The sequence below is a fragment of the Macadamia integrifolia genome, unplaced genomic scaffold (assembly GCF_013358625.1).
Source record: "Macadamia integrifolia cultivar HAES 741 unplaced genomic scaffold, SCU_Mint_v3 scaffold402, whole genome shotgun sequence".
Classification (NCBI taxonomy): domain Eukaryota; kingdom Viridiplantae; phylum Streptophyta; class Magnoliopsida; order Proteales; family Proteaceae; genus Macadamia; species Macadamia integrifolia.
In genome coordinates this window covers 153,523-169,171 of record NW_024870054.1, presented here as the reverse complement: position 1 = coordinate 169,171, position 15,649 = coordinate 153,523, and the positions used below count along the sequence as shown (strand labels likewise).

Here is a 15,649-nt window from a genome sequence, read left to right as displayed (position 1 = left end):
AGCGTGAAAGAGCAGTCGTTGTTGGCAATGTGGATAGAATTAAGGAAATGATGATTGTATAGAAAGGAAAGTTCCTTTCTATGGTGGGAAGAGTCCAATTGGTCAAGTCTGTTATTGCTACTGTTCATAGTTTCTCAACCTATTGGTGGCCTAGCACTATTATATGTAAAGTAGAGAGTTGGATGAGAAATTTTATATGGACAGGGGATGTGGAATCAAAAAAGGCAATAACTATTAAATGGGATACTGTGTGTAGGCCTAAGGAGGAAGGGGAACTTGGAATTCGCAGGCTACAGGACATCAACAAATCACTTTTATGCAAGCAGGCTTGGTCTATTGAGCTTGGGAACTCTAGCATGAGTTTTTTGTTCGGAGCTAGGTACACAAAAAATGGGAATCTCAGGAAAACTTTCAAAGCTTCTTCTGTTTGGCTTGGAGTGAAGAAAGTGTGGAATTTTGTTAATAGCATGGAAAGATGGACTGTTGGTGATGGGAAGTCCATTAAGTTATGGGAGGACAAGTAATGAAACTGTTTCTAGCTCTGAATTGAAGGTGGCAGACTTGATTAGAGATAGGGAATGGGTGTGTCCCTTAATTCTTCTCCTTACTCTTGACAATTTTAACATGTTTCAGAACCACATTCTTTTTCTGTAAGAATTTTTCTTCATATTTTGTAACCTGTGCTTGTCTGTGAGTTTCTGTTTATTTTACTTTCCATTGCAAGTTAAAAATTCTTCTGGTATTGAAACAAAAAAATAAAATTTGTTTCTTGATGGATAATCGATATATGCTTGGTAATCTAAGCTGGAGCATATATATTCACATGTGAAGTAGTATCAAGTTTATATATTTTCTCTTAAACAGGGACCATCAAGACCATTTCTAAAGATCGTGTGAAGCCATCTCCAAAACCAGGCAGTTGGAGCATCAATGAGATCTTTGCAATGGGAATTGTCATAGGGACTTATCTTGCATTGGTCAATGTTTTATTTTACTGGGTTGTGAAAAGCACCACTTTCTTTGAGGTATTAAGGTCATGATTTTCTAAAGATGGGAAAAAAGATTGGTGGCTTCTAATCCTCTTCTGGACATTGATTCAATTTTTTGTGTTGGTAGACTCATTTCCATACAAGGTCCATCAGCAGCAGTAGTGAGGAGATATCATCTGCTATATATCAGCTAGGCCCTTATATTTTGTTTCTCGCAGTCAAAGTTGGTCCTTATGGAGAGACCTGTGACCTGTTGATGTGCACTTTTGTGATGGCTCAACTGGTAAGAGTGATGAAGAGATTTAGATGGAGTTGGAGCCCATGAGGGATGGAATTTATTGTTTGAGAGAATGATTTTTGGTTTCTTTATTTCTCTTTCCTGAGTAGGAAAACCCTGTTGTGCAACAATCAGTAGAACTGCTGATATATACTCTTCTCTACAGACTTCATTTACTTCTAAGGAGGACAAGGAGGCTATGTGGGTGCTTTCTCATAGTACCCTACAAGGGGTGATACCTCCAGAATTGGAGACCAATGGGCAGAGGTCTTCTCTGATTGCTGAACAGGACAGCGGCAGGCTAAAATAGTTAGGGAGCTGAAACTTTTCATCACTGATTTTATCTTTTAATAGCACAATCTTAGTGCTTGTGTTTTTTTTTTTTTTTTAATTTTTCAGTCTAGGCTGGTGATCAACCTGGACAAGCTTGTTGCAGATGGCATAATAATTTGGTCTTTAAACCATATTTTTTTACCTAGAAAGATTCCAAATCTATAAATTAATCATTTGTTTGCATTTTCAGGATGTCAAATTGATGATTGAGGAACTTGGGTAGCTAAAACCAACAATTTTCTGCGTTGTTCCTCGTGTGTTGGATAGGATATATTCAGGTAAATTTGGAAGAAATAATACCTCAGTGTGCTATGGATGCTATTCTCTGCTTCTCCAGTACATGTACACAGAAACTATCCACTCATGATTTGTATGAGGTGCAGTAGCCATTCTTATGTGCAATGACATTGCTATTCAACTCTTTGTTGGTGATCATCCATTTGTTTAATTAGATGAGATAAATACATATTCACATTCTTAGCCACTGGTTTTAATTTTTTTCAGGTCTGACAAAGGTGTCTTCTGGGGGTTTCTTAAAATGCTAATTGTTTAACATTGCATACTCATAGTAAGTTTCTCCTCATTGTTCCATTTTTCTGTAGTGAAAGTCACTCTGTTCTGTACCCACAAGCTTTGAAGCCCATAGTGACAGAGTTTTCTTCCAAGCTGGGGAACCTCATGGAAAATCTAGTCTATCCATCTTTTTGGGTACATTGTGGATGATATCTCTATGATGCCCCTATTTGAATTCAAGGCCATGCCACTCCTGTTGCATCTTTTTCAATCAAAACAGCCCGTAAGGCCAAGGGTTCTTACTTCATTTAAAAAGGATGACAATAGCAAATCCTTCTTTTCCATATGGCAGAAGGCTATTGGGATAAAATTTGCAACATGGAAGGAGGCAGACATGGTGTATGACCTATAAACCTATGAGATGGTCAAAGATAGCCAATTTTTGGAGCCTATTCATTAACAACAAAACATTTGAGTCAATATGTCTTAGAGTGGGGAAGAAAACAGCACATCCCCTGTTCATTTTAACGGATCGGTGATATCTATGTTCATAGTTTTCATTGTACTCTTCATTCTTTCTTAGATCATATAAATTTCTCATCTGTAATTGGCTTTTGTTGTTACACTTTTAACTATTCCTTCTTGGCTACTGTCTAACCAACAAATTGATTTGCATTCTCTCCATTTCTGATATGGGAATTAACAGTTTTGTATCCTTCCTGATTGCTGTGGTCATCACCAGTCAACAAGCCCTGGAGCATTGGGCTGAAGAGAATGGAATGTCGACGGAGGGTTTTAATTCGCTTTGTGAGAATCCCAAGCCAAAGAATCCATCATTTGGTCTGGCTGGGGGGTTGAGGCCTGATCAAGTATTTGTTATTAGCTTTCAAGTCTTTGCCTCGCTCTTACCTTATTTGGTGTAAAAAGAGTTGGTTATGTTCAGTATACAGTTCATTTGCTAAAATTAAGTCTTCTTTTGTGTGTGATTATTTAAATATATTTGTGAACAAAAGTGCCGTAAACAATGTAAATGTCTATTGTTGTGTCCCCTGTCTCTTATATAGCTGGATCTGTTTTGGGAGATCTATTAGGCCTTCAGGGTACAGCCCCATTTTTTTATTTTTTGTCCAAGAAATTACTTCTTCACTTACCCAGGGGAAAAATAGAAAATTTCAATTTGTTTTTAGTTTTGACAAGAACAAACCCAGTCCAGCAGTATCAGTTGGGTTCCAAGTAATGTAAGACAGGTTGAAAACTTGAAACCATGCTGGCAATGGTCTCTCTAGTTATAGTTTGCTTAGAATGAGAGAAAGAGAATACGCTGAAACAAGAAGATAACTAATAAACAGAAGCAATATATAAAAATAGCAACAATGGGAGTGGCTAAAACAAAGGCAATAATTAAGATCAACATTACTACATTATAGCTGGTTCCTGATCAAAAAGCAAGAGAAGCAACCTTTAATCATATTTTCACAAATTGTAGCTTCTCTCTGGCCTTTTGGAAATTATTTATGGACTGTTTTGGTATTTCTTGGTCAAATATTGATAATGTTTCCCAACTGGCACAATGGTGGATTAGGAAGCGTAGGGTGATTACAGTGTGTGATCCATGGTCAGTGGGCTTTACTATTGTGATTGGTAACATTTGGCGAGAGAGGAATGAAAGACGTTATAAAGGGGTGTCAAAAATCAGTCCAATATTCTATGAGAAGATTAGAAGAGGGGTGCAAGAGGCTTGTGGTTCCTTGGTCGGTGTGATCAAGAGTCCCAATGATTTGACATGTTGCCACAAGTTGGGGGTATCAGCTCTTCCAGGAAAACCTTTGTCAATATTAGAAGTTTTTTTGTGTAGACCTGATTTAATTGGAAAAAATTAAACGTGGATGGCTATTCTCTGGGTAATCCAGGAAACTTTGGAGCAGGAGGTGTATTCTGTAACCATAGGAGCTTGGTGGTGGGTTCTTTAAAGTTCTTAGGAGTCCACTCAAATTACTATGCTGAGTTCACAGCTCTTATGGAAGGAATTCTTAAAGCCAAAGAATTACAGATTGGATGCCCTTTGGATTGAAACGAATTCAGCAGCAGTGGTGGTAGCACTTTAATCCAAATCAATTCCTTGGTTTGTTTTTCAGGATTGGTTGTTTGTGAAGGATTATCTGAATTCTATTAGCTGGAAGATAACTCACTGTTTTCGGAAGCTGATTGCGTAATAGATTTTCTTGCAAAGGAAGCAGGAAAATCAAGGTATTCGGATGTTAATATATCTTTCCCATCTCACATTCGGTCGGAGATTTCCCATGGCGCAGAATCGAGACCTTGGTTTCGGTTTATCTAATGTTTATATCTTTATTCAATTTATTCTCCCCTGTTGATGGCCATGCCGAAGGTAGGGGTCTATAAATTGTTTTTTTGAGCTGTATTTTTTCTCTTTTCTTCAATAAAATTCCTGGTCTTTAGAAAAAAAAGCAAGAGAAGCAATGAAGTATAAAGTGACAAAACTTTAAGGATGATCCTTGTATTGATTGCTGAAAATGGGTAGATGGTATCAAGGATGATATAAGTTCCTAAACACCAAGGAGCCAACACAGATGAACACTATCCATAGCTGAAAGGACAAAGCTACCTACACTTCCTTTCTTCGTTTGTCCTTTCTGTGCAATGGTTGGGGAGGCAGAGGCAAAGCTAGTTGATAAATATAAAGTAGCTTATGCATATTTTCTGACTCTTTCAGTTGTAGGGGTTTTATTAAATTAAACAAGTGATTTCCTACTGAACAGATACAATCTTTTCTTCCTTTTGGAGCTAGTTCATTTAACGTTAAGAGGCCCACCAAAGCCATTTTACTGAGTTAGAGGCTCTTAGGATTCCGAATACTTGATCTAAATAATAAATATTACAATAAAACAGAAGGGAGTAGTGGAGCACATGTATATCCTTTGGGACTTCATTTTTTTGTTTTTTCTTAGCCAACTGTGGTTATTTAGTTGCTTTGGTTACTAGTATTATTTATTCCAAAAGGCCTAGGAGTATATAGGCATGCATTCTAGATTGATAAGCAATGGAGATATTGTGCTTTTACTTCTCATTTGAATTATATAAGAGGTATTTGTTGGAAATCATTTCCTAGGTTTTTGTCATAAATAAAAGACATGGTTTTAAGGGTGCTTTCGAACCATTTGAGGTCGTATGAAACTATGAAGGAGTTTTCAATTTTCACTGACTAAAAATCTGAAACCGAGAAATCTTGCTTATGTTGGTAAGGAAATAGGATCCATGTCATTGTTCTCGGGCCTTCTACTTTCTGTGGCATTTACAATTTCAGTTTCCTTTTCTCTATTTAGATACTGAGCAATACTTTTAGATCACAATGTTCATATGACCTAATTTAGGCCTCTTTGGTATCATTTTTCTTTTTGATGTTTGCCTCAAAAATCATTTTTGAGTGCGTTAGGTATTATTTATGAAGCCTATTTGTATTTAAAAAATGGGAGAAGTATAGGAATGCTAGCGAGATACAAAGATATTATGAATACTAGCATGATATTAGCTGTAGGATTTGATCAACTTAAATTAAGCTGTTGGATGGAGAGAAAATGTACAAACTTTCAATTCATTGTTGCTACACCTTTCCTTTCCCCCTTTTCCCACTACCCTTTGCAACTAAATGGTGACCAGTGACCAGTGACCAGTGACAGGCTTATTCACATCGGAATCGGCACTGATCATTTGACCGCCTTACACCAATTCCCTCATTCCCTCTGATCAATGATCGATTTTTAACCCATTTTAATGGCATTATCATTCTTCTTCTTTGTCCTCCAAATCAGCCATAGAGCGAGAGACAAGAGCAGAGAAAGAGGGATCCAGAGAGTGAGAGGAACTGTTCTTCATCGTCTCCCCCTTTTTCGTTTGATTTTGTGGGTTATCTTCTCAACCCCTCTTCTACAGTTGATGAAATTCCAGTTTTCACAATGAGTATTTCTCTGTTTTTACCTACTTTTTCTTTTCTCCTTTCCTTTTTTTTCTTCAGATTCTTGCTTATCAAGATTGTATTTCTCTGTTTTTTTCTCCTTTCCTTTTTTTTCTTCAGATTCTTGCTTACCAAGATTGTATCTCTCTGTTTTTACCCACTCTGTCTTTTCTCCTTTCCTTTTTTTTCTTCAGGTTCTTGCTCTTAGACGAGAAATCTGCTGAGGAACCAAAAATTTTGAAGATTTCTTTTATTTTTGTAAAAACCCATCTCGATTTTTACTTTTTTCTTTCTTTTACAATGGGTTTTTGGGGATCTGCCTCTTGGACAGAAATCCCCCAGATTCAAAAGCAGCAGCACCGTGGTGGAGAAGCCCTGAAACAGTAAAATATGAAACTGCGATAATTTCCAGCATAAAATGCAATAAGCCAAAGCTTAATTTCATTAAAACATTGACTCAATCTTAGAGCTAATACAACTATATGCAGGCTATAACAGTCTCAAGTTCCTAATTCAGTTACAACTGAAATATAGGAATTCTCTATGGATTAAATGTAATTTTATTTAAAATTTTATAGCTAAGGGTGATGGATGCAAAGAAAAAAGAAATTTATTAACCAAATATGAAATAATTTGGAGGTGGTGATATAATCACATAGGGTCATGATTACAACGATTTTCCTTTTTAAGTTTGAAAATTTTCCTTCCTTTACCTTCACATCCCCTTGCAGTCAAAAAAGCCTAAAAAATTGTTATAAACTAAAATATTGAAGTTGTAGTTGAATCAAACAATGCATTCTTCTGGAAACATTACTTGATTGCCTAGTATGAAGTTCAAATTTTCCTTGGTGTATACAGGAACTAAATCTGAACAGAAGTGCCCAATCCGTAACAGGGTAACACTAATTATCCCTAAATTGGAATGGCTTATTCATAGGCCCATCAGGTCCTAGCTTACTCCACCATTACCATCAGGTCTTTATCGTCTTGTACATTCTCATTTTTCTTCTTAATTCAATGAATTTTAAGTGAAAAAAAGGGGGATATATACACAGTATATCATATAATTGATGTCCATAATACATTTTAGGGAAAAAAGGTTTTTATGGGGGAGTCTGACCTTTATGCCCAGACTAATGAGGAGGTCGAAATGATCAGTCCATCCCTTATAAAATGAAAAAATGACATCTCTATCCCATTGTCCCTTGTGCACTCATAGAAACTGCACTCCCCCATAAGAAATACTTCCCTACATTCTAAAATTCAATAGAGATCTTCCAAAGTTTGCACAAACATTCTGAGTGCACAGAATTTATGGTACCCCTTTATTGGGATTCAGCTGTACTCACCAAGCTACCAAAGATGCATGACTTCAATAGATTTAAAGCCATCGCAAAAGAGAAGCAAAGAATCATTCCTTAAAGATCATAAGAGACACAAAGAATTATTCTTAAAAGTAAAAAATGGATTTGAGAGATGAACCAATTTGAATTCCATTCATGCAAGGGAGAAAAGGAATCATTTTTACTGATATTCTTAGCTTGTATAGTTAAAAAGGTTGGAGGTGACTTTACTCTTATTAGAAGAAACCATGGAGAAGTAACAAGTTAGATGCCATGGACCCTACTTCAAGTATTTCAAGCTGCTTTATTCTGATTGCCTTTGACTCGTTCTTTTTATTTCATCTTTGCAATTTATATATAAGAGAAAACATATATTGGGGAATGAGGAATTTTAAAATTTATATTTATTGAAATTTATATTGAAATTAGATTATATTAGAGATCTTAACAAACAGACACAATTATAAGTAATCTATAAGTTGGTGTTCCCAATTATGGATTGTATTTTTGGTAGGCAGTCTGAGGTTGGTACAAATGGCCATGGGATCAGATGATGTCTTATTTACCAAATTAAGGAATCCAATACATATATGTAGATTTTTGTATGAGGATGAATTTTTCTTTGACAAAACATGCCCTTGGTTGTATGTTTTATTAAATAATTAGTAATTATACATTTATAGAAATATTCTCTAAACAATTTGACTATTTAGTTGAGCTAGTGACACACTTTTAGGTTAAGGTAAAATGTGATGAAAGTCCAATTCTATTGGCCTGTAAAGAATATATCTTATATGGGAGGAGGGGCTAATATATAATCATTTATTAAGATATGACTTAATATAATTCCCCATGCCTTTAGAAATTATTTACAAAAATAGAAAGGGTTCATTGAAGTTACATGAAATATTAAAATAGGTTATGCAACAAAGATCATTTTTTTTTCCCTTTGCATAAACAACAAAGATCACTTATGCCTTACTTCTTTATAAGGAAATAGAAAACTTCTAGAAGAAGTTGTCTAGCTAAGAGGATCCAATCTCTATAAATAGAGGCGGAGAGCAGGGAAAGGGGATGATTTGATCATTAGCTACCCGATCAAAGCCCCCTCTCCCTCCCTGTTGCTTTTGGGTGCTTTTTTCTCCTCTCTTATTTTCTTTTCTACTTTGAGTTTGATTCTCTCCGACTCTAAGCAAAATTTCCACTTCTCTTCTAGAGCTTCTACTTGTCTTTTCAACACAAGGACAGTGTGTGCGGACAAGCTAGAGGTTCTCACAACTCTGAAAACTAGAGGTGTGTATCTCTATTCTTCTCCCTAGTCGGTGGTTTATGAACATGAAAATGTCATTGCATGAAATATAGAAAATATGACTTTTGGGAGAGGGATAGGCATGCCGTCGGTTTACGATAAGTTAGCGGACAACACCAATGGGGGCACAGGATAGAGTATCATACAGGAAGGATAAGAAGGTCATTTCAAAAAGGGAAGAGAGAGATAGATACAGTGGGCGATGGCTTACAGTATACCAGTGGCATACCCAACCTTTTCCCAAGATTTCTGTTCTTCTTTATCTTAGAATAGTGATTAGTTCAATAAATGTATAATCTTATCTCTTAAAAAAAAAAAATTTTCAAAACTTTTCCATTTTACATAAAAAAAATTGTTTTGATATGGACCGGTAGTCCAACCCAAAAGGACTGCCCCATTTTTCTGGTTTGGCTTTAAACCCGGAACGTCAATTGATAAGAATTAGAATCAAACTAAGCTCACAGATTCTAGAAAAACCATCACTTTCTAAAATCCATGATTTCAAATGTTTAAGAAAATCCAAGTAGTTATCATTATTATTATTTTTCAGAACCACAATTAGATAGGTCAAAATCGTAACTAAGACTCTTTTCATATACTTGCAGTTTATAATTATTATAAAAAGAAAAAGAAAAAGAAAAAGAAAAATATTTTAGTAATAAACTTGCAGTTTGTAATTAAATTCTATCCACCTGTGGAAGAGGCTCATCGCGATCTCAACTTGCCCCCTACCGCTGACCTTGCCCAAGAAGATGAGGGTCCATCTTCTCAAACGGAGGACACTGACCGGCAGAATCATCCCTTAAAAGAAAAAGGGATAAGTAGAACTACTTATAAAATAATATTTAAAATAAAAAAAATTTAATGCGAGAGATCAACCAGTTAGAATTCCATTTAATTAGGGAAACTATGGGGAAAATTAAAGGAATCAGTTAGTGTTTATTAAAGAATTTACACGGCTAACCTTCATTCTTAGCAGATAGAATATGACCCCATGCCCCTTTTTAGGCTGCGATTGCTAGTCATTCGAAAAAATATTTTCAGCATTTTTTCATTTTATGAGAACAAGAACATAGAATCTTCCATTTGGTGTCCACGGTTCGTTTTTGCAATTTTTTTTTTTTTTTAAACGAACCAGGTAAAAAAAGAAGGCTAGAAACAAGAAATGAACATTGGAGTTTCGTTCCAAAATAGAATTTTGACATCGAAAAGGGAAAATTCTGGTTTTGACACGAAATGTTGTTTCTAGAACTGAATGACTTCCAAACACAGCCTTAGTCTTTCTTCAGTATTTTTTTAATCTTTGATTTTCTTATAATTGGTTTATAATTCATCTCGTATGTATAACATTGAAGAAATAAATGCAAATAATGTTTAGTGAATTTTATATTTGTAGGGAGACAAGTTACAATCAATTCATGAGCCGATCTTACACATAATAGGTTTCATTTGCATAAAGTTATCTTCTTGCCTTTCACTTCTCATTCTCTTTTATATTGTAGAACTTCAAATATGTGATGGGGAAACTCCCGTCAATGGCGATCATGTATCTTGAAGCTCATTTGAGAGTTTTTGGCAAAAATACATTTTTTGAAGAATTTCAATTGGTTTCATGTTTCTTTCTCCCTTTATTTCTTTCTTCTTCTTCTTCTTTTTTTTTTTTGCTAAAAAGTCAGATTATATTAAAAAGAAAAGAAAATTAAAACAAAGAAAAGAATAAAACAAATACAAATACAAATACGTGAAGTGAGTCCCCACCTTTTGCATTGCCATCAGTGGGAAGTCACAAGCGCTATCTCATAATAAGCCTATATCTAGGTCTTGTAGCTGCATCCCTTGCCATCTCGTCAGAGATATGCCTGGGCAAGGGAACCATTCTTGAGTTTTGATTTTTTGCCTCCTCTTTCACCAAGAAATCCGCAATTGGATTTGTTTTACCAAAACAGTGGGTGATTTTCACTCCATAGAATCGAGAAAAGACTTGAGGTTAGCCCATTCTTGAGCTACAAACCATGAAATAGTTTTATTTTGAAATAGGATAACTGCTGAAACTGAGTCCGATTCTATCCATAGTTTCAAAACCCCTAGATCTTTAGCATATTGAATACCTTTTATGATGCTTAATGTGCACCATAAAGTTCATCAGCATTTTCCCCTCATTACTACAAAAAACCTCGCCTCCCCCCGCTCCACAAGGATTCCCAAGTGAGCACACATCCACATTTGATTTAATCTATGACCTTAAAGGCTTACACCAGAAGATCTCCATGTTTATCCCTAAAGATGCTGCTGATGTTGGTAAGTTAAGATTTTTGCAAATAATGAAATCAGAAGTATTCTTTATCTTAAACTTACTTTTAGAGCAGGCAAGGCTGATCTCATTTTTTATTATCTTCAAAACCATCCAAGTCGAACTTCCCTATCTTCCTAACCTCTTCCATTGTGTTTCGCCCAAATTGTGGAAGCTATCGCCATCACTCCTACCACCCACGGCCCCTTGAAGGACCATCCACGCCCCTAGTTTCTCCACCATCTTATCAAATCAAGAATCAAATTTTTTTTATGCCACAACACATTATACCACTCCACCACCCTTTTCCATACCTCCGAAGAATATTTACATTGAAGGAAGATATGTTCAATGGTTTCAGACACTTCCCCTCATCTCCTCAAATATTTCCTTTAAGAAATTTGAGTGCCACCTGGAATCTTCCACTCCCCATGAGATATGAAATCAGCTACCAGAAGCTTGGAATTGTTGAACATGTTCTCATTCAACTCTGACTACTCTTGGATGGATTAGGGTCCTAGCCACCTATCCTTTCAAAAATCGATTAATTTTCCTTCCATTCCCAACCACCCATCTTTCATTCATTGAAAAAACTCCTACATCTTCGCACACCCGGCCAAATTGAAGAAGTTTTATATCCCTTTTTCAAATGCCCCCTGGCTAGAAAGAAACCTCGCCCAAAATAATCTGCTCACGTATGTGTCCTCATGTTTTCTTCCAAACCATCTTGGAAATTAAAGCCTTATTGACATCCCAAAGCCTTCTATGACCAAAACCCCCTTCCTCCTTTGGCTGACAAAGTGTGTCTCATTTCATTGTTATTGCTCTGGTATTCTCCACATCACTTGTCCCGACAAAATTTTGCATCCATTTATTGAGGCATTTTATAAGGGAAGTTGGCCACCAATATACTGAGAAACTATAAAGTGGCATCCCAGAAATGACAGATCAAACCAGTTCAACCCTTCCAACCATCGAAGGAAGTTTCTCTCTCCAACTTAATAACCTGACCTTCACTATGTCCATAAAAAATGGTAAAGGTTCACGCTTCACTTTTCCTTTAAATATTTCCACTCCCAAGTATTTGGTGGGGATTACATATACGAATGCCAACTCCTTAGAGATCATCTGCTTCCTTGAAGGGGAAATCCTTCCCAAAAATAGCTTGCTTTGTCTAAATTAATTTCCTGCCCAGAGAAAGCTTGATATTTTGCTAGAAAATTCTTCAAGTTAGTGACGTATTGAAGTATTCATGAAAATGAAGATTTCATCTGCGAATGAAAGGTGCTCTGGCACCACAGCCCCTCGCGGTCAAAGAAGAGCTTTAATTTTATCTTGAATTGCCAATACTCTTAACTCTATGTAAAGCACCTCCTCAACAATAATAAAAAGGATCGGAGAGAAGGGGTCCCCTTGTCTGGGTCCTCTTTCCATCTCGAAAAATCTAACTACCCCACCATTAAGAATAACCGAAATTCTTGCAGTTTGAAGGATATTGTGCATCCATCCAACCACTCGTTCAGAGAAACCAAATCTTCGTAGCACATTGAATAGAAAATCCCATAACAGTGTCATATGCCTTTTTTATGTCAATCTTAATTCCCATTCCTCCACACCTGCTTGCCATATGCATCAGGTTAGCAAGCCCCGAAGCCAAACCTATATTCGAATGAATCACTTTTCCCCATTGGAACACTCCTTGCTCTTCTGAAATGATTCTAGGAAGCAGTACAACTACACACAAAGCCAAGATTTTGGATAAAAGTTTACTAAAAAAATTACCCATGCACAAAAGCTGATATTTATCCATGACTCTCACCCCTCTCAACTTTTGGAATAAAAGCACCAAGAAACTGTTACTTATTCTATTCAGAATCACCCGAGACACAAAAACTACTTTTACAGCTCTGCACACATCAACTCCAATCACCTCCCAACTCTTTCGAAAAAAAGCACCAAAGAAGCCATCCAGTCCTGGAGAACTATCGAGATACAAATCCCACACCACCCCTTTAATCTCATCTTCCCCAGGAATTGCCTCCATATACTTCAAATCCTCACCATTAATCACATTTGGAATGCAATCAAGGAGATCAGGATGAGAAACTAGATCCACCTTCCTGTGAAAATTACCGTAGAAATCCAAAGATGATTTGCAATCTATTCCTGGTCTTTGATTTCAGACCCATCCTCCTTCAGCAAACTCCAAATAGAATTTTTCAATCTTCCAAGTTTAGTAACCATGTGAAATAATTTGGAATTCCTGTCCCCTTCCCTCATCCACTTGATTCTCGAGTTCTCTGCCTGTAATTTTTCATGCCTTTCTAAAGCCCTCCAGTAAGAAGTTTTCGCGTTCACCTCTAGGTCAAAAAGTTGCTCAAAAATCCGCTCCTCCTCAATGTGATCCTGCAACTTGTCTAACACCCTTTTCGTAGTATTCACCTTGATTTCCAAGTTAGGAAATGACCTCCTAGACCATTCCCTGAGAGCAGGTTTAAGTCTCTTTAACTTTTGGCCAAGCATATAATTAGGAGAACCGTGAACTACCCCTTCCCACGATCCCTTGACCACTGGGAGGAATTCTTCGTGTTCCATCCAAAATTTATTGATTCTAAATGAACAATTCTTCTGTTTTGCCATCTTTTCTGACACAAGCAAAGTGGGAGTGTGGTCGAAAGAAATTCTCTACAAAACCTGCCGCGCACAATCATTAAAATTCCTTAACCATTCATCATTAATGAAACACCAATCAAGAACAGCCGACACATTTCCACTTCTTCTATTATTAGACTACGTGTACTTCCTCCCATGTGAAGCCACCTGAATCAAAAAACAAACTACAACCATGGCACCAAATTCTGCTGCCGACCCCATACTGAATTTACCCGGACCTCTTCTTTTATGGTCAAACAAAGTAACATTGAAGTTCCCTTCAACAATTCTTGGCTCTCCTGTTGCTGCAGCCGCAAGCTCCATCCACAAGTCTCATCTAATAGCCCTGAAACAACTCGCATCCACTACCGGCAAGCAGATGTTATTCTCCAACCAAGAAACTCAAACATTAATTTGTTGCTCCGACATAGAGATCACAATCGGCCTTTGCATCTTCCTCTTCCACACAGACAAAAGATTTGGCACTTCCCCTGTCCTGCAATTGTGAAAAAACTCTGCCTCAAAGCCTAATATATTAAAAAATAAGCTAAGAAACGAAGTCACCTCCAACATTGGTTCCGCTATGCATAGAACGTCCAGATTGTGGTCCCTCGACAGTTTTCCTAAGGTCACCTTCGTAACAACCTTCTTCATGCCCCTGATGTTCCAAAATAGAACATGCATTAAACATGTTTAGATGTAGGAATGCATTAAATCATGTTTCTTTCTCATAATTTATAATAAAAGTTTCTTCATTTATCTAATGGAAAGATTGTAAGGACATATATATTTTCCCTTAAGCTGCTTTATACGTTTAGAATGTGAAGTTGCTCTCAGATTTATCTTTTGAGAAAATAATCTTCAAAATAATTAAAATTTTGTGTTCCACTAGTCCACTCAATAAACAAATATAATTTAGAACACTTATTGATATAAGTATTGATTATTCACTTGGGATCTTAAGCAAGGTCATACTCAGAGTTATTTTGTATACTAAGATATTGGTTGTAATGTTTGGATCCAGATATGGTCTGAGATGATTCCCAATATGAAAAATAGGTAGTTAATTATATATACTAAGTTCTTAAGGTTTAGGATGCGAAAAATAGGTAAAACTTGTGTTTGGCAATGATTCGAAACTCTAACCTGGCCATGACACCTTCTATAAAGGGAGGAGGCCAGGTTGTGAATTACATACCCCATGGGACCTTGATATGGTAGCCTTCCAGAACGAATTCTTGGGCGCATGACAGGAACCTGAGAATGGTTAATTTTATGAGCAACACCTTAGGACGTAGATGTAAATGTACAGGAAAAGATGGAAATGTACTTGATGAGCACATTTATGTGTGAAATCTAGGGTAGTAAAACATGCATTTTACATATTTAGAATGGAGCTACCTTGGGTTTTACTCTCTTTTTGCAGGTTTTATATTTTCAAGGCCTCAAGGACTATCGGGCGCTATATCTTCAATTTTACAGGTAAAGAGGTCCTATTTCTTTCCATGGTTGCGAAGAGGACGAAATTCTGAGCAAGATGGACGTGTTCAATTAAAAGTACACATTCGTTTGGTCACCCGTACAAATGATTATTCTTTTTTGGGTCAGAAAAAGAATAATGGATCAGAACTGAACTGAGATGCAGAACCAGCCCATTTGCAATTGTCCCAGAGGTACAAGGAATACTCTAATTTCCAACAAGGATCGATGGACCACATCCTTAAGTGATTAAAGATTTGTTTTTGGTAACAACAACTACCTAGCTTAGTTGGTGAGCTATGGTGTACAAAATTCCCTTGCTCACCAAGAGGTCTCAAGTTCGAATCTCATGGTTTTTTTTTTTAGAGAATTTGTTGAAGATTTCCTGTTTTTCACTCACTTAAAGCACTAAGGGCATGGAGGGGATTTCCACATCAAATTAGAAGCAAGCAAAATCGTGGAAGGGTTCTTGCACAAGAGAAGAAAAAGAA

The 15,649-nt window shown here is 36.6% G+C and overlaps 1 protein-coding gene across 7 annotated transcripts; it reads left to right on the top strand.

The window, feature by feature from the left end:
- The first annotated feature begins 591 nt into the window (after positions 1–591).
- LOC122068489 (ATPase 10, plasma membrane-type-like) lies at positions 592–3,197 on the top strand. Of its 7 annotated transcripts, none has more exons than XR_006137127.1 (6): positions 592–1,025; positions 1,117–1,272; positions 1,377–1,575; positions 1,790–1,877; positions 2,104–2,167; positions 2,855–3,197. XR_006137127.1 is itself a non-coding variant. In XM_042632365.1 (4 exons), coding segments are annotated over exons 1-4 (381 nt in total). In that variant the 5' UTR covers positions 592–944; the 3' UTR covers positions 1,791–3,197. The 7 variants fall into 7 exon arrangements, 1 of the variants encoding a protein (XP_042488299.1); XR_006137126.1 differs by having other exon boundaries at positions 1,790–1,976; XR_006137124.1 differs by having other exon boundaries at positions 2,104–3,197.
- Positions 3,198–15,649: the final 12,452 nt, after the last annotated feature.